This window comes from Pipra filicauda, unplaced genomic scaffold (assembly GCF_003945595.2).
Source record: "Pipra filicauda isolate LSUMZ 115617 unplaced genomic scaffold, ASM394559v2 scaffold80_size11013439_pilon, whole genome shotgun sequence".
Classification (NCBI taxonomy): domain Eukaryota; kingdom Metazoa; phylum Chordata; class Aves; order Passeriformes; family Pipridae; genus Pipra; species Pipra filicauda.
The window spans coordinates 3480041-3500195 of record NW_024104987.1 but is presented as its reverse complement, the minus strand read 5'-3'; the positions used below and the strand labels follow the sequence as shown (position 1 = coordinate 3500195).

At 41.6% G+C, this 20155-nt stretch overlaps 1 protein-coding gene across 2 annotated transcripts in view; it reads right to left on the bottom strand.

The window, feature by feature from the left end:
* Nucleotides 1-20037, bottom strand: part of PITPNC1 (phosphatidylinositol transfer protein cytoplasmic 1) — a 74648-nt gene extending 54611 nt beyond the window's left edge. The window contains exon 1 of one of the 2 annotated variants that reach the window (XM_027749722.2): nt 19368-20037. In XM_027749722.2, the coding sequence (XP_027605523.1) occupies nt 19368-19415 (48 nt within the window). In that variant the 5' untranslated portion in view covers nt 19416-20037. The remainder of the gene's footprint in view (nt 1-19367) is intronic. The other variant, XM_027749721.2, reaches the window with a different exon arrangement.
* Between the last annotated feature and the right edge of the window lie 118 nt (nt 20038-20155).

The following is a 20155-nucleotide window of genomic DNA, read 5'->3' as shown; positions in this document are numbered from 1 at the left end:
TTGTGCATGAAAATCCCCTGGCTAAATATAAACCTTTAAATTTAAGTCTTTGCAAATACAGCTCCATATTCTCAACAGAAGCTTTATAGGGCTTTTCAGAGGAATTATCAAAATACTGTGTTCTTCCTGCACGCTCTCAAGCCTCTCGCTATATTTAGGATATATGATTTTCATGTACTTTATCACACATTTTTCTCTATGGCTTATTCCCTTCTCTCATATGTCATTGTGTACATTTCCAATGCTCATTTTATCCATTCCCCTCCATTATCTCCAGTGCAGCAGCCTGTGCAGAGCATCCCAAGGTTCCAGCACTGGTGATAAGAGCCCGTGGCTCACATGAGTGATCACACATCATGTGATGTCCCTGCCCACGGCAAGGGGTGGCACCAGATGACCTTTAAAGGTCCTTTCCAACCCAAACCATTCCATGATTCTATGAGAGTCAAGCTTTTTTTTTTTTTTCCCCCTCTGAAGTTTTCCAAAGCCCCCAAAATAATTACAACCAAAAGCTGTGCTTAAGGAAATGGAATCCAGGCTGGAAAGGCAGGCACTGAGGAGCTCCAGAAAGGATGGCTGGTGATTGGATATTAATGCACTTGGGGACCTAAAGGCTGTGGCACAATTAAATAATCACGTAGCACTTTTTCTCCCTGTTGGAGGCAGTTGCATACTAATGGGGATGATTTTACGTAGGGCTTCTGCTCTGTTTGCTGGAGTGCTGAAAAACACGCTGGGAAGGGCAAACAGAGCCAGCTCAAGGTCACAGAACTGAAGATCCACAGCGTGTCCTCTGGACATCACCAGCACAACACGATGGAAGGATGAGGAATCACAAAACTGCAGCAATGTAGGGGCACAAAGCAAATCACTTCATCCTAAATCTTCCCAAGAAATCGCTATTCCCTTGTTCCTCGTCATCTGGGTGCTCCACTCGACACGAGAGATCTGATTCAGAGAAATGCTCAATATTTACCACGTTGCTAAAGTCAATGAGAACTGTGTTTTCAATGGGCTATGGAATTCCACTCTGAAAAAGCAGGTTCCAAGTGTTAAATATTCCAAAAAGTGACTATTTTCAACTATTATGCCCCAAATACAGACGTTTGTCATCTGTAAAATTAGAAAATTTGTCCATTTTACGAAAGTGTAATGAGAATAAATTGATTAATGTTGCCTAATATTTAGTAAACATTCAGAAACTTTAGTGATAAGCACCACTGAAAACCATGATAGACATTGCTTCCAACTTCAGGGATAGGTAATAAGCTACTGGAAAAAGACCAAAAAATTATATAATGAAAAAATGGTGTTCACTTGAGCCTCACCCAGCCCTTCCAGGGACCAGTTTTGTGGCAAACACATTCAAAAAGCAGGCAAACCAAAACTGTATGGGCAACAATAATTTTGTCACCTCCTAATTCTAAGTGTCCTTGAACTCTTAAATAATGATTTTTAAATCAGTCTGCGTTGCTAAAACACAAAATTATATCTTCCTTGCTGTTTTGGAATCTGTGCAAAAGGACACAGGTGCTGAAACCTTTGCAGACAGGTTACAGATGAGGGGAGGTGGGGACGAGCTCAGAGTGGCACCTTGCAGATGTACTTTTTCCTGCTTTTACTGCTTTTTTTTTTCTTTTTGGAAAAGAAAAACCGGTTAAATAGAAGCATTCAGCTCTCAGTTCTTATCTTTTCGATGTGTTACATTCACACTCCAGGAAACAAAGAGCAGTATTTTGACCCTGTGGGGTTTTTCTCTGCAAACAAGACATTAATACCGGGCGGAGCAAGCAAGAGCAAAACTTTGGTTTTTTAAATCAGAGAAGCAGCAAAATTAATTTTGAAAGCTTCTTCGTTCACAGCTGAAAGGCTCTGTACAAAACTTCATCCTGGAGTGATATTTCCAGCTGTAATATAGGGGTTAGGAATGGAAATGCTGACAGGCCCATAATTATGGAAGTGCAGCGGGCACCACTATCCCAGTATATCAGATAGGGAACTGCTTGAATTCAGTACAAGGTATCAAAAGATGTTCCTGTCTGTCCTCATTAGAGCAGCTCTTGAAATTCCTTTTAACCTCTGTGACTCAAACTATTAATTTGATGTTCAGAAAGACAGATACACCAGGGTAATACTTGCATGAGTACACCCCATTTTGTGCTTCCAACCAAACTGGAGAATCATCCTAAATGTTTAAGCTCATAAGAAACTGAAAAAAGTAAGTGGTCAGGATCAGAACCTTTTATTTTACAGGACACAAAGTGGAGCCATGTAAAGTAACATCACAATGCCACACTGTTTCCTGGGTTCTACGAGATTTTAAAGCTTTTCTTTATATCCAAATATTCTGTGATGTATCTGTGATGCAATTACACTGCTGGATACCGAGGGGGGGAAGTTTTATCACCTCTCTTCACTGCATCTTGCTTGACATCAGTTCATAGATTAGTGTGAAATTCTTGATGCCTGCACAAACTCCATGCATGCAGAGAAAAGAAGATCATGCCTGAAGATCCAGGAGGGCAACTGGGTGAATAATATGTTTATAGCCTATATAGATTTTAATTTTATGCTGTTAATCCCATAAAAAACCCATTCAATAAATTGGTAGCATGATTATAATATGCACAGTATATTCTACTTCTGTGATACATCAATTATGAAATTTCACCTGAGGCTTGTGTGCCATAATAATGTTCTTCTTTTCAACAGAGCAATACTAGTGGGAGGTTACTTTTGAATTATTTCTAACCATATACTCTATTTCATGACTGCAACCAACCTATTTCCTTCCCTGCATTAAGGTGCTTGAAAACCAAAGAGAGAGTGAATTTACCTTTCCTGCATATAGCCAAAAAATCAATTTTTTGGGGGAGCAACTTTTCCTGGATGAGTCCTTTTTCAAGCATTAAAAAAAAAAAATTAAATTAAAAAGAAAAGTATGTGTTGCATTCTGAACAAATCTAGGTCTACACTCTTATCAGGTAAGGGAAATAACAAATGTCACATTCCACAGAAGCTTGCCTCACTGGAAATGGGATTGATGGTGTTTTTGATGACTAGGTAGAGAAAGAAAACATCTCACTGAACAGAAAGTACTTTCCCATGGAAAGCTGGAATAGTACTATTTTGAGTAATGCCCTACTTAAGCACAGGGACACCCTCACTGTGTCACTCACACAAACGTGATTTGCATGTTTTGATGGCTTGTAACTCTGCCTCAGATCCAGCAGTGCCTTACAGAGATGATTCACAAGATTATTCTATTTGCATATTTCCCCCATTCCCGGCGGCCAAAGCTTCCACGGGCCAGCAATCCCAGGGCTGCAGCCATCCCAGGGCTGCAGCAATCCCAGGGCTGCAGCCATCCCGGGGCTGCAGCAATCCCAGGGCTGCAGCAATCCCAGGGCTGCAGCAATCCCGGGGCTGCAGCCATCCCGGGGCTGCAGCAATCCCGGGGCAGCAGCCACTCCAGGAGAGCAGGAGCAGCGAAACAAAGAGGGCCCAACCATCCACTGATGTCATTCCTAATTGGAAGTGGAGCACAACTAAGACTGCCAGGATTCCTGCACTTGTGGTCATGGGATGCTTCAGGTTTTCTGAGGAGCAAAACACGTTTTCTGCTGAAGAGGACAGGTTTTCATGTATCAACAGCAGACAATTAAACTGTTGAAGTTCCAGAACAAAGGAGAACACATGAAGAACTTTTTTCACTATTAAGTCACTTGCTGAGGATGCTGAGGCAGTAAAGCAACAAGTGCCAGAACAGAAAAATGTACTGGCTTACCAAGCCAGGCTTATCCCTCCCAGAAATCCACTGGCCAGACAAAAAAACTTGCTTCTTCCTCTGCCATTTTATCCATATTATGCATCGTTTATCAAATTATCAGTTTCACAATTTTATTAGAAGTCTCTCAGAAACAGTTTGAATTTTCCAACGTAATTTGGTCCTCTGACAGCACAGAGTTAAAGAAAACATAAATGTGAACGTCACATGCAAAAATGACCTGTAGTAACTTCGTGGGAGAGGAAGACAAAGAGCACTTGACCTGAAGTGACAGAGTTCTAGAGTGCAGCTCAGGACAGAACTGTCTTGTATGTCATACACAGCTCCTCATTCAATGAATTCCCTCTCAGGTTCATATTTTTCCATTCTTAATGCAAAAGGAGAGAAATTCCCACTGACTTCCCATGTAAAGGTGGGCCTGGGAAGAGCATTAATCCTGCCTAGCAGCACATACAGGAACGCTGTCAATTAATTACAACCATATCAAATGCTTGACTGCAGCTCATGGACGTGGTGTGCTTTTCCCTTACTGATTTACAGTCAGGGGGAGGAGGTCAGAGCCAAAGTGTAACAACAAATCAAAGTTAAACACGGCCATGGAAGTTTATCTCCGTTTCCCAGACGGACAGCTGGGTGTGCACTGGGCAGGAACGGTGGGGATGACACAGCAGCACAGCAGAGTTTGCTCCTGGCAGTGCCAAAGCAAGGAACAGGATCTGTTAGTTTGGATGCTGTGCATCCTGCAAGAGCTGAGATCTAAAAGAAAGCAAATGTTAACTCCTTTCAGAGATAAAATGACCAGAAGAGTTCTCAGCTCCAAATGGAATCCAAGGAACATGACATACTGCCAAGCAGCACTTGGCAAAACAACTTCTACTGTAAGATGGAAACACTGGTGCACAGCACTGACAAATATTACTTGCCAAACATATCAATAAAGTGCCTGAAATCCTTATTGTTTGCATTATTGCTACCTCTGTGGTTCTCAGCAGTCCCCAAAGAGTCAATGATTTAAATGAATAAGAATTAAAAAACAGTCATCAAAAATCTTCTACTGAGGTTTCATTCTTAAATGCAGTAAAGCAGACAGTTATGGTAAAAACAAAATATTAGTTGGTACTCTAATTGAAATTTGGTATCTTTGCACTTACAGTTCATTCAGTATATTGTGCTGGCATGAAATTAAAATTCTATACTTTCACCAACTAGGACAGGAGTTGTATTGATTTGCTTTTCATATGCTTTTCATTTGCTATCATCCATTCAATGTATTGAACAGAAAACTGAGAAAGAGTGCATGAGGGTGGTTCCTATTACTCAAGAAAAATAAAAAAAAGTGTGTGAATAGCACAGCTTGGATTCATAAATATAGAGGGAAAGTTAACACAGCTTTAGTGAGGAAAATCATGTCTTAGTTTGTCTCTGAAGAGGTCACAGGTGAAGCAGCCAGAGCAGACCCAGCTGATATGAAGCAATTCAATACCAAAACCCCATTTTGCTGAGGTCATTGCCCAGATGTTCTAAAAGAAACAAATTTGCCATAAGAAAGGTCCTTATATGGACAAATCAGTGTTTAAAAGATGCAATAAAAAAGTAAAATAAATAGATAAGTTTTAACACTGGAGAGAGGACAGTGAAACCCAGAGGAATCTGAGCTGGGTCTGAGAAAGTGTCCGACTCGCTCATTAACAATGGTTGTGGCAACTTATTAAAAAAAATCCCCAATGAACAATATATAAAAAGAACAAATGATAACTAGAAGCCAACAAGGATGGAAAGCTACATTTTTGTAATTAACCTCCTACAAAAAGGATTTAAAAGAGGGAGTGGGAGGCGTATATTACTGAGAGTACAAAGAGAAAAAAGGAGAGAACAGAGGATACAGTTACAGTGATCACTGGCAGCCTGCAAGGCTCAGAGAGCAACTCTTGATTAGATGGAAAGCAGAGTAACTTTATCTCCTTGACCTTAGTGGCAGTGAACACCTGGAACACCAGCTTAAAATTCTTTAGCCCAAATTCCCCACGGGGTCACCTCGGAAGAATTCAGGGATGAAAAACTGAGGCTCCACCACCCGGAGGAACAGAGCAGCCCCAGGTTCCTGCTAGTCAGGCTGTACCACAGAGCTGCTGGTCCTGCTGCCACTGAGGAACACAGGGACAGTGGGGACACAGGGCTGAGCAGTGTGACAGTGCAGAGAACACCTCGGAGGGGCACGGAGAGGAAACCAGAGCTCCCCTGAGAGCAGGGCACGGTCCCTCGGGAATGCAGGACACGACGACGAGTTATTTCTCATCCTTGTGAAAACACTGCACATCCCAGTGCATCCCACCTCCAGGGAATGGTCAGTTTGTAAAGTTGTTGGGAGTGTGCTCAGGATGTCACCTTTTCTGTCACCCACAGGTCTCTGCATTTTCACGACAGAGACTCCCCAGTGGGAACCTGCTCAGCATTTCATTAGACAGACACGCTGAGACGCTGCTTTCTGTCAAGAAATGCTTCACAGGAGAGCTTGTATATTTTTTGAGCTTATAAAAAATGCTAAAGATTTAACAGGAGCAAAGCCAGCAACTCTTTACCTCATCGGCATAAATGCAAACTAGGAAGAAATGTTTGATATAAGGAAAATACTTTTAAGTTGGTATCAATGTGCAGGTATGGGAAATGGTAAAAAAATACCTACTGATGCTCCACATATTTTAAAGTTTGATCATATAATTTTTCTTTCCATGCTGTCTTGAATATCATAAGCAGATGCAATGCATTAATTTACTACAAAAAGGACACAAGGGACCAAATCTTCAGTAGGATTTACCGAGGTGAACTTTATATGTCAACTTGCAAAGTTTACTGCGCCTCCAAAACAGTATATGTTTCAATCTGACATACACAAACAATCTGCACACATAAATCAGTGGGGTGTTGAACTGTTGATGGAGTGAAAAATCCTTTCTCTTTCAAACTCTTGACTGGAAAGGGTCAAAAGTGCAAAAGAAAAATCAGGGTTTGCAAGATAAGAAAGGCAAAAATGTACCCCAACAGCTCTGTCATTATTTTTATGTCAGTGATTACACAACAAAATATTTAAAGAATGACAAAGCTTTCATTAATCAGCAAGTGTATTTCTTTTCCTACATGGCTTCCTTATATTTCCAGTTGCTAAAAAATGGAAAATGCTTTTAAATGTCACCTGGCTGAGCAAGTGAATTCTCTCTATTGCTGTACAACCTGACTACTTATTAAATTCTTTCCCTGAAAAATGCCTTCTGTACAGTTCCTTCTTCTCTTATTTTTCACTTATTGTCACCTTTAACTGGGTAAAAATCCTATTTTAGACCAGGAATCAAGGAGCATTTGCACTGCAGTGTAACCTGGAGTTATGAAACAAGACACCAGAGAAATGAATACTCGGGGCAGGAGGGGGGAGTATCAGGAACCACCTATCAACACTCAGAGAAAAATTCACGCTACAATTTCACACAGAGAATCGTGACTGTTCAGGATGAATATTCATAGAGAACTGTTTAAGAGAAGTGTGGAATAACCCGATATAAACTCAACAAAATGAAGCCTGGGAGAGCACAATGGCAAATCTCTCCCAAACAGCAAGACTGGTTTGGGATTGATGAAGACTTTGCTAGACCAGCAGCCCGACTCAAGACTCTCACTCTTGCACCCACATGGGCTGCTCTGGTTAGAAAGGCCAGTTAGTTATTTCCCAGGTCAATGGTCTACTTTAGAGGAGATTTAGGCAGCTCCAGGACACCACAGGTTCACACAAGGGCTCTGGGACTTTCAGACTTTGAACAGCACTGAAATGAAGCAGAGATCCTACCCCTCCAAAAAGCCCAGGCTGAGCAGGGATATCTCAGCAAGGCCATCCAAACCCCAAGTTGGAGAGTGAATTTCCATTGGATGGGTGAATTTATGACATGGGATGTATTAATCTACATCAATCACCTTCAGCAATGCGTTTTTTAATTCATTTGATCAAAACCGTCTTGCAAACTCAATTTTTTTTCCATAACTCATTGTTCTTATCAAAGGTTCAGATTGGCTGCAATGCTGAGTTCTTCCCTCACCATTAAATATGCATGAATACTTCAAAGCCTAATGCTTTCCTGCACACTTACTCTGACATGGAAGTTTGGTAGTGGCCCCAGGGAATGTCCTCAGCCTTTCTGTAACAATAAACTCAATCAAGTGCTACCTATAACATAAGCCTAGAGAGCCAAAGTAGCTCACTTAATTTGCAAGTCTAACTTCCAAAATTGTGGAAAAGGCCTGCAAACAAAGATATTAAACAGAACAACCTGTGGAAAGGAATGCAATTGCCAGAAGCTTGGAAAAGGCCTTAAGGACCTCCTTGCAAAGCTTTAAGATGCAAACTCCGGCTCTCTTGGTCTTGTGTACAAAGGAAGTGATATTGGTTTCAATAGCATGAACCTTTCCAGCCAATGTAAACCAGGTTAAAACTAAAATATGACAAATCCTACCATCTATGAACCACTGTTTAGTTTGGCTTTGCTTTACAAAATGGCAAAATGTGAAAGGAAAACTGAGGAACAACCTCGAACAGAGTTCAAGAGAAAACTCTGTGTGTGCACACAACATCTCCTGCTGCTGAGAATTCATTTGACATCCTATAGCTGTAGGAAAAATTGGAGGACCCAATTAGGCTTTGGTTGATACAAGCTTAATAAAGACCAAAGTCTGACAGCTGCTTCTAAAAAAGGTCCAGAAATCCTCCCCAGGAGAACTGCTGTGCAGAACTCAGGCAACGGGCTCCTCTCTGCCCTTCACTGCTCACACAACTGCACCAAGGAGGTACCTTTGCTCTGGTTCTATGAACAGGGATTTTACAAATGCCTCTGACAATAACCACACCATCCTGGCTGAAGTGTTTGCACCTGGTTACTTAATCCTCCTGGGCATCTTAACTTTTTGCAGTATACAGAGAGTGCGAGACAATCTTGCTATGTTTGAGTTATTTCATTTTCACATTTTAGAATATCTTTGAGAGAAAAAATCTACAACACTTTTCCCCCCACCACCTAAATATTAATGAGAATTTAGGATAATATCCATATGTTTCTGTCCTTCTACTCTGAAAAATGGAAAAAAAATATACATATATTTATGTATTATATGATTCATGTTTTATAGAGATAATATTTAACTGATGTTATGGGAGTTGACAAAACTTAATCAAAAGCTATTTCTTATGGTTGTGAGAGGGGGATGCTTTGAATAGGTTTGCTAGGAGGATGTGCCCACATGGAAAAACTGGAAAACTTCAGTGGAAAACTGAAGGAAATGAAGAGGTGAGATGGGGTTAGAGGGCTAACATGAGGAAACACAAGGAAACAGTAATTGCTGTTGCTCAGATGCTCATAAGGAATTAGGGCTTTGCCCAGACTGTGGTCCCCAGAAGGATACAGAGCTCCCCACACACATCAGAGCAGCTCCTTTTCTCCTGGATAAGAACATTTGCTTCCTGAAGTCTGAAGTGGAGGATGCTCCTTGATTGCCACTGACATTCCTTGGCCTGTCACAAGGCAAATCACTCACGTTGTTTACTCCAGTCCTGGCCACTGAAGACAAACTGGCATGTCTGAAAATGTCTTGGCAGAGAGGCAGGGGTAGAGGTATCCACATTTAACTTGTAATATGCTTTCAGCATGATTAAATAAAAACATAACCACCTGTTACCCTTAATTCAGTGGGAGTATCTATTTTCAATTATAGCATTTACTATCCACCCTCAAGTATGGCAAGGAACACCATGGCAACATAAACACAGTCGTGGCTGCTTGAGAAAGTTAAATTATAAATAGCAATGTATAGCCCATGAAGTCCTGGAAATAAACTAACTAATCCATAGGCATTTGTTACTATGACATAACATTTCCACTCAAAGGCTGTTTGCCTCATCTCAAACCCCCTCAGAACACATTTAGAAGTTCACCATCACTTGACTCTAAGAGAGTTCAAGTTCAGACATGAAAGAAAGCAGAGACAGTGGAGAAAATAAGTATAGCAAAACACTGGAGAACAAATGAATAAAAAAAAAAGTCCCCATTGTAGGCTTTATTCTGTTTTCACTGAAGTTAATATGGAAAAAAACACACCAACATATCCTAAATGTATAACAGAGTCCCCTCAATATACACAAACATGTTTTTATACTGAATCGTCCCTGGGGGGGGGGGGAGAAAAAAAGCAAAAAAAAAAAGAAAGCAAAAAAACCTGGGCTTCACTGAGTAGCAAACAGTTTGGAAATGCAAATAAACTCAGCAACCCTGGAAGACACTGAAGAGATTTCAGAACTCGGTGCTCTCTTCAGCTTCAGCCTGGGAGAAAGATCCATGGTAACTGAGGGAATACAGGGATTCAAGCCCGAGCTGAGCACTCAAGAGGGAGCTGAATTATCAATTGTTCTGCTCTGCTGTGCAGTTCCTTATTCCCTGCAAGCCCCAGGCCCAGCAAGAGCAGCAGCTTTTTGCCAGCTGGCCACAGGCCTGCTGGGCTTGGAGAGGCTCCTTCCTTGGGAGCATGACCAAGGACTCCAGCATGGGAGAAGGGAAAGGGAATCAAAGCCTCTGTAAAGCCAGGACTGAAAACTGACAGCAGAGAGGTGACTGACAAGTTTGGGGGATGAGGACAGCAATAACTTCATTCCACGTGGAACGACAGATTCCAGAAATTTATATTTTCTTTTAGTTTATGGCCATTGGTTCAAGTCAACTTTTGTTCAGACTGAGAGAAATCTGCAATGGATCTCCTGAGGGCAGGGGAATTATTTCACATTTGCACCATGCAACTGGATTGGAATTTAAATTCCCAACATTTCTGTTCTATAAATATGCTGTGTTTTATGACACATATTTGGTGAAATCTTGGCCTCTTTAGCACCAGTGACAGAACTCATTGGTATCACTACGGTGGAAATGTCACTGAATGATTTTCCTTTCACACAGAGAGAAGCAAAATAAAAACTGATCCACTGAAGGAAGACTTACATCAATTTTATATCAAGCCTATGTAATAACAGAAGCAGGCAGGCTACTTAAGAGTGTAATTATGTGTAAAGGTCAGGTGTTTCATTTGGCTTATTGCAGTCATTGTACAATTACTTTATTAAATGGAAATATTACTTAAAGGTCAGCTAAGCTGCACTTTCAAAGAAAACCTGACCAAAAAAACCCCCAAAACACAAAAAAACCAACTATCTCTGTATGGCCAGGACTAATACAAGCTTGGCCTGTGTAAGAACTTAATGCTTCTCAATAGAATTATCATTGTCTTTATCCTTCTGGTAAACACAATTTTTTGGTTCACAGTGAACTTCTGTATTTAGGGAACCTTTCAAGTAACGTGGTGACACAAGCACAAATGGTTATTTTTATACTTTTAATGGCTTTTACAGAAAATGAGAGCAAAAAGCTGAAAATATATTCAACAATTAGTTGTGTTTGTCATCAGTGACTGATTGTTAATCAAGCAATCGAGCAACAGTGTGTGTCACACTGGAGTGTCATTATCACACAATTACTTTGTCATGCATTGTAATAATATTTTTACTGAAAGAAACCCTGAACATAGTCATTAATTGGTGAACACATTAAACCCAAGATGACATTTAGTGTGATGAAATGGAAAATAAGGCATACTCAGCATGCCCACAGAAAACAATTCCCACAGAGCTTAAGTATTCCTAAATCACTTGGGCAAGACTAATCTTAGAACAGACACGTAAAAACTCCTAAATTAAGACCATGGTTTTTCTGGAGAGCAGATGAACCAGTCTTTTCCTAAATCCAGGAAGAGACTGGTTCATCCCCAAACGTTCCTGTGTGTGACTCACATGACTCCTCGTGCTTTAAATTAAGGACGTGCCCAAGCTCAGGATGTGCCAGAGCTCAGAGTGTGCAAAACCAGCTTTGGAACTGCAAAAGTACAAAACTAACGGAGCCCAAAACCGCCTCAGAGTTTTCTGACCACAAACAAAGAAAAAAGATGGAAGATGCATATTTTTTTTATGCCAAGAAGAGCCATTAAAATGTCATTCCTGCAATTTAGCACCCTGCGTTATGCTTTATAAAAACGGTATTTTGATACATATCCAAGCATTCAAAATTGGCTGATCATTTATAGCCAAAATTGGGAAGAAATGGTGAACTGAGAAGGAGATAAACAAGATTAAGACTAGACTAAAAGCATTATATATAAACACAGGTGAAGTTCAAGTCTGGTTTCCACCACCTACAGACTGCAAACCCATCTGTTAACACAACTTGAAATCTATATTACCTTTTCTTGGCTCCTTTTTAAACACAGTCAATAATCCTGGGGAGCACCTTTCCTTGCTTTCTAGATGCCTGCAGACATCGATAATTACACTTGAATATGTGCACAATATGCCCACACAGAGCTCTTCAGGCTGCACTGGAGGGCTCTCAGAGCAAATCTGCATGAAATGTCACTATTGGCTTTATTTTGGTAGAAAATCTTACAAAATATACTGCTGGTCACAAGAGATGCTCTAGGAAAAAAGAAGGTAAAGAACAGAATATAAGGAAAATTATAACTATTTGAAAAAAAATATATTTAAATTACAAGTAAGTTTTCCATGAGTAAGGATACAAAGGGTTACTCCTCACCCACAATGACTATTTCAAGGGGTTTCATGTGTGTACCATCCATCTCCATCCTTAGAGTGTCTAATGGTTGCCTCTGTGGTAGGTTGGACAGTAAGATGGAAAGCCTGCATGGATTTTAGCATCCACAACTGCCTCAGCTCTGTAAGGACAGCCTGGGGAACGTATTTGTCAGCTCACCACTCACAAAGAAGGATACAGTGAATGAATCATTGTTATATACTATGGGTTTTCCATTATCTGCCTAGGCAGCCTTTTGTACCCAAGAACAGGATCTCTAATAGATTTTAACAATACAAATGTCTATCAGAATAAAATGAATACTCATAAAGGAAAATATAATTTGTAATCTTTCCTAGTTATTACAGAAATCTTTCTCTTCCTCTAATCTAAAGGGCTTTATAGACTTTAAGGGCCATAAATCACCTAAATTTTTTTGGCAGTCAGGCAAAAATCACATAAAAATAGATATAACTATATTATTTCTAACCTTAAAAGAAGACAGATGAAGAAATTAAACAGACTGGACTAAGGGAAAATGTATTTGACATATCAGAGCTATCAAACTTCAAGCTGCCAATACAGACATCTACATTCATTATTAGGTACATAAACAGAAGTGGTCTCAATTTCTAAAGAGCTGATCACTCAGCTTTCACATCAACTCTTACGAGAACCTCGTGTTCTCAGCAAGTCAAAGTTCATCCCAAAATACCAAAGAAATAATTAAAGCGCTGAGTTTTAAAAGCCAGTACTGACATTCCGTGTGTTTCTTTCCCAGTTCTTTTCTTTCCAAGCCTGCATTATGCTTCAAAGACAAAGAGAGCTCAAGGAGTCCTTGATGGCATCAAAGCTCTGTAGAGTGCCTTAGCTCAAAAATGTCCTAAAACACTGACAAGCTGCATTTTCTTTTACGGGAAATGCAAAACTGGGCCCTGCATTTTGCTAAAAAAGTCCTCAAATCAACTGTGTGGTATTATTTGATATATATATATACACCTTGGGGAAAACAAGTGTTGACAGGGAGAGACAGAGCAAGGGAGATAAAGAGAGATGTATGTCAGAGCCTGGTGTTCCTTGGGTAATATCTAATCCTTTCCACTGCCAGATTTTTTTAATGATTTACACTGAAACTTGGAGAGCAAAGGTTGTCTTGTTCCCTTCACAGGGTTTTATTGAAAAGTGCAAACAGGAGTAAGGGAGAAAATTGGGTATTTTTGGTCTTCTCTTTGCAGTGGGGTTCAGTAAAGATTTGACATGTGCTCTGCATTGCTGTGCTTTGGAGCTGACCACACCTAGCACGGGAAGGCCAAGCTAAAAAAGGGGTTTATTTTTCCCCGGGGTAAAACACAGCTCTCACTTTTCATCCAGTCATTCTCACAGCTGGACAGTGCACCAAAAGAAAACGTAATAGGTGATTTTTGGGTATAATAGTTAACTTGTGGTGCTTTCCCTCACCTGTTTTACCTGTCACAGTGACTCTCCCCAGGCCAGAAGCTCTCAGGTCAATGTGAGGTCACGCTGTGTGAGCCAAGGCCTTGTGATGTGAGCAGACATGATTGCCCACCAAAGGCCAGATCCCTCTGCTAACAAGAGACTTACACAAGGATTTCTTTTGAAGGGTAAAAAAATGGTGTAAAGAGGCTTCCTAGATCAATAATTAACTCTGAATGCCCCTCAGACAAACGTGGCAGTGCCCCTGCGGTGCTGAATGCAGAAGGCAGGTATGGCTGATGTTCTCTAAGGCACATCCAGACACAATGATTAACTACTGCAAAAGGTCCTTTATGTCTCACAGCAGTTTAGTGCCTTGTAAAGGAATTGGTGCAAGATGCATTTACAGCTGTTGATAGTTTCAATTAAAATTGCACAGCAAGGCTCCATTTTTGCTGGACAACTTCAGCTCCAAACTGCCAGAGAAACTTTTTCGCCATTACCGGGTGCAGCTATTATTTCATTTACAAGTAATAAACTGAATTAAATTTGAAAACTTGACTTCACCTTCTGTTTGCTTATAGTCCTCTTGCTTACAACCAACATACTGCTTTTACAAATGTTTCATACATTAAGGTACTTCTGAAAACATGTTCTGTGGCTACAGCTGGGAAATGAAAGCAGCACACACAGTTGATCATTATTTATTCTATCTGTATTAACTGGAGGACAAGTTGGTGTAGTTTGTCCTGCAGTAGATCACTGTACTTATGAAAAAAAATTTTTTTACACTTTATACCCTACTAAAGGCTTTGTTGTACTACAGACACATAGTTATGTCTAAATATCATAACACCTGCTGACTCTCAGGGCATAACACCACCTTCTCAAATGCTTTCAATGAGCTTGAAATCTGTCTGAATAAAACATGTTATAACAAGTACCCTCTGTGCACAAAACAGAAGACTATGAAACCTGTTAAAGAAGAAATGTACCCAAGATTCAGAGAATACAAATACTGTTTACACAGATGTTGTTGAAATAATTTTACGTAAATAATCCACACTGGGAGAATTCATAATGTTTGAAACAAGAGCTAAACGATGGGTATTTTTATAAAGGGGTAAGGATAACACTTCTAAACCCAGAATTTGGGAATGCTGAGAGGACTTTTTGTTGAAAAACCATGATCTCCATTTATGGACATTTTGCAGGTCTCTGCTTGTTTGTATTCATGACAATACAGCTGTTCCTCCACACCTCATGCAGGCAGAGCTCCCCACAGATCCAACCTGGCTTTTATTTAAAGCACAGAGTGGGAGCAATTCCACCAGGCTCAGCAGAGATAATCTTGGTTGAAATAAAGAAACAAAGCAAAGGAAAACCTGTTAGGAATTCAGGGATTGGCCGTGCACGTAGAGTTCAGAACTAACAGAAATGCTAATGGGCATCCCTGTTTCCGAGGAAAGAACCCTGTGATTCCTGTACTTTATTTGATGTTTAGCTTTCAAACATACACAGCCCAGCTTCACATCTTTCACAGCATTTTACAGCAGTAACAACTCCATTTTCAACAGGATCCAGCAAAAATGTCTTTTGGCCTCTTCCCTTAAAGAAGAATCGGTTTCCACACAAATCAGGAACTTCACTGGACTTTGCCTCTCCCCAAAGAGTTCAGTACCATGCTAACCTGTCACATTTGGTTTACATTTTCAGATAAAGGCATCTCAAAAGCACAAAGCCATGTAATCTTTCCTGTGACAAATTGTGGAATTGTGATTTGCAACGAGACCCAAGTCTGAGAATTTTTTAGCATCTCTGCTCTTTTCCATTGCTTGGTGCTCTTTTCACTTGCTTAGGAATGTGCTTTTTTAACTGATGATATTTAAAAACCCACAATGCAGCCTATTATAATATTCTCCCATATGATGTAACAAGCTATTTGTAAGAATGAACTAACACATGAAAATGCAAGGGGAAAAATAACTGAGGCAGGCTCGTTTATTAATTGCAGCTGGGATGAGGATTGGTAACATATCTTATGCAATTACTGAACAGATTTTACTTGCTTTATATATTAATGCTAAGAAACGGCTTTTTTTCCTAATTTTTAAGATCTTGGTGTTAACAAAAGCATTGAATTTGCATGGGTCCCTCCCAAAAGTACCACGAATGAGGTAAAGAATGACTTCTAATTGGCAATCATATTGGCTTTGTCAACCAACAGCTCTATTCTGACCTAGTTTACAAAGTTCTTACAGCAGTTGTTATTACTTTGCTTAGAAATTAAATTTAATTTCCTAAATTATTTTAAAGCTGATCAGGCAGCTTGTGACCATACATATGTAACAGACCTAAACAGCTGCCAATGAAAATTCAGTTTATTGACTTAGGCTCAGCTTTAAATAAGAACTGTAGTGTGGTGCCACAGCATCCCAGCAAGGACTCTTGGAACAACCTGTCTTTCCTGGTGTTTATGGCCAAGACACAAAGATGCATGTCCAGCTCCTCTATCCCAGCTCAAAATACACCAGAGCAGCTCAGTTTGGAGCAAACAGCGTTTCTCAGGAAATGTTTTCTTTGCAAGAAAGCATTTGGCCTTCAAGCTGACAGGTAGGTAAACAAAACTCCTATAAATATTTGGGTATCTTATCTAATAAGGGCATCAAGGAAAGCACGACTCAGGAACAGGATCTACAGTAGCTCATGAAGGCTTTCCTACCCACAACAATGCCAGAAACTCTTCCAACCTGGAGACAGCGCTGCTGTTACACTGATGTATCAGTTCTTTACTCTTCTCTAGAGATAAATTTAGTTCATAACAGTCATCCAGAGCAGCACTAACTGCTCCCTGCTGCGTGCATAGGAATTTACACACAAGGTAATGACTTGCCTGGACATTACACAACATTTTACAGCACATTTTTTCACATTACACACAAAATCCGACTCCAGAAGATTGGGTACAGGTGCTTGGCCGGCAGACTTAACACTCCATTTTGCTCCCTGTGCCAGATTATCCTCCCAGGAATGACATGGGAACCACTGTGGTGTTGGTGACAACACACCACCACAGACTAAAGAGACAGTTCTTTCTCATTCACGCTGTGAGACTTCTGTGGAAGGGTAACTGGCAGGGCAGTGCTAAAAAAGGAAAACTGCTCAAGGAGATACTTTTGGATTTATGTCTAAAGTGCACAGGCCAAAAGCCAGAGCATCAACCATGGAAAAGCAGCATTGTAAAGTCTAAGTAAGAAAAACAGCACAAAAGGGGGAGCCAGGCTGTTGCATAAGAACTGCATTTTTCCCATACCTGTTGAAACACAGAACCTCAAAAACCCTTCTTGGATGCTTAAGTGCCAGCAGTGTCCATGTGAGTCAGGATCCCAAGTGCCACTGCAGACCAGGGCCCAACATCCCAGCCCCCTGGGAAATTGGTTCTGAGAGGCCCAAACTGCCTCCTGCAAGGTGCAAAGTCACTCTGAACCTCAGTGGGCTTTGAGGGAAAGGTAGTTTCCAAAGGATGTCCAAAGTGCTCCTGGTATTTGAAGGGTGAGCATCGCCCCAGGATGTTCTCCTGCTGACTGAACCAACCCATCACCTTGTGGCAAAAACCATCACATGTTGTTGGCAGTTAATGTGCAACTGAGGGTATAAAAGTAGGATAACACCACTTCATAAGACTGTAGGAATGTCACAAGGATGAACCACTACGAGAAACACAGTGTGGGACTTTTTTAGTATGTAAATACTGTAACAAAAATAAGATATCTGCTAATTTTACAATTTTGTCCCAGTTCATTTTATAATTAGTAATTAAATTGATGCTAAATATCAGACATGTTCTAGGTTCCTCATTAAGGCATCTCAGCTGCAGCACTTGGATTAAATAATGGATGATTCAACATAAGAGAAACTACAAGATAGAGTATCTGTACTAATTCTGATAACATTCTAGAGAAAAAAAATGACATCCAACATTTTCTTCTGCCTCATCATGAATCGACCGTTCCTGTTTGGGGAGATTTTTGAACTTTTCTGCGTCTGGAAGTCTTGTTTAATAACAATGTTTCAAAATAAATTAGATCTGCTCCCTTCTGATGATGTAGTGAACTGTCATTAACTAAGTGTAGTAGTCTGAGGGCATCAGGAACTGGCTTGGATAAAATGTTGTCTACAGTAGGGTAATGCAATAAACAAAGAAAATTATGTATTAAAAGAATAATGCCATCCAATATGCATAGTAGAATAATGCAAAATATTCTATATTTGCATAATAGAATATGCAAAAGAATAATGCCAGGATACGATATAACTTGGATGGAAAAGGGCTAGAATTAAACCTATACCTGTTTAACTATATGTATGTGGTGGCTTTGGGTCCTGCTCCCTGCAGAAGGAATTTCCTGAGCAGCCCGAAGTAAATATTTGGCAGTTCCAATCCTCAGTTTCAGAAAACTGTTTAATTTGCCAGAACTGAAGACACGGACAAAAAGACCATTGAAATGACCACCCTGCCGTACTCCTGAAGACTCCTCCACGCATATATTGCAGAAAATAAAAGTGTGCAGCAAAACACCGTCCTGGACGGACTCAAAGAACAAACGTGTAACTCAATTAGCGAGTTAATTATCCATTAATTAGCGAATTAAGCCCCTCCTGAGGGACCCTGGGCCAGGGCGCCCCCTGGCGGCGCCGCCGGCGGCACAGGCGGAACTTTGGGCGCAGCTCAAGCGCAAGATCCGCGCCCAGCGCGGGCTCAGCCCCGTCCGCGCCACAAGTGGCTCCATAAAACAGCATCTTTGCACACTTGCAGGGCACCGAACCATAAAACAGCGCCTCTGTTTCGTATTCCAGCAGGCCTTTAGGCACCTACTGCACCCGCAAACACTTCCCAAGTAACTCCAGAGCACGTGTGCTCCGTGGGGGTGTTACGGTCCTACTGAAAACTGTCCGCACACAAATAAAACCAATGGTCCTAACACGGAGTTGAGAGCACTCGACAAAGAGCAGTTTGACTTTCAGTCGTTTCTTTAAATGACAACAAAGTTTTACTAATAAATGATCGCCTCTTTTCCCTACCTGTGCAGGAGGGAGTTTCAGGCCATGTTCAGCTACGAGGGTATTTTAAGCAAAGGTGAAATATATTTAGAAACTGGGTTTTGGACAAACGCTTTATCAGATAGAAATTTCAGCACAAAAGCAATGCCTTGCAAACATGCATAAGATTCCTCCGAAAAGTCTAGTTGGAAAACCTTTATAAGCAATATTTTGACGACACAGTGCTTTTGATACACTTAAGTTACCTTCGTTCCTGCAGGATTCCTTTATTTTCCAATAAAAACATTCCTCTCTAACCAATCATCTCCGACTAAGTTCATTACACGAAGAAGAAATATTCAGTAAAACAAATACAACCTCAAGACGCCTGGCAAGAGAAAACCCTGGGTAAGGAAGAGCGTCTCCGGTACGAGCGCGGATCTTACCTCTTCAACTGTCAGAGGCATGCAGATCCGGTACTCCTTCATGAGCATATTCCTGCTGCTCAGTGCGGACCGGCGAACTGGGAGAAAAGTGCGGATTTCTGCACAGAGATCACGACGAAAACCAAACACGGGGGGAAATAATCAAGCCTCTTTCTCTGTGCGCGCTTGACAATGTGTCCACAAGACAGTAGTGCAACCATCCAGGAAGGCTGACCCAGCAAGAAGAGAAACCAACACAACCGCTTCTTTCTTCCCGTCCTTCCTCCTTCACACCGCGATCATGGGAATCTCACGGACGCTCGCACCCAGATACGCTACCAAGTCTCAAACCCCCACCGCTCTCGCCCCAGCCGAAGACATCCGTCGGAAGTGCACGGAAACGCCGGGCTCTCTCGCGGCTGTGTCAAGACATGCCTGGGGCGGCGAAAAGAACAAACGAGCCGAAAATGTGGCTCTCGCCCCCGCCGGCAGCACGTCGGGCGGCAGGAGAGAGATGCGATGCTGAGTCCCGAGACAAAGGCTTTTTATAACGTTCCCTCTCCCGGCTGCCAAGCGCGGCTCCCACCTCCCCGCCGCAACGCGGCTGCGGCCGCCGCGGCTCCCGCTGCGCTCGGGGCGGGGGCACGGGGGGGCAGCGGCGGACGGGCGGCCGCGGGTCCCCGCGCAGCCGCGGGCGGGCGGTGGTCACGGGCGGGCGGTATCGGCGGCGGCCCCGGCGGGGCTGGGCTGACATCAGCGGGGCGGCAGGAAGGACGGAGGGAGGGAGGGAGGGAGGGAGCGAAGGAGGG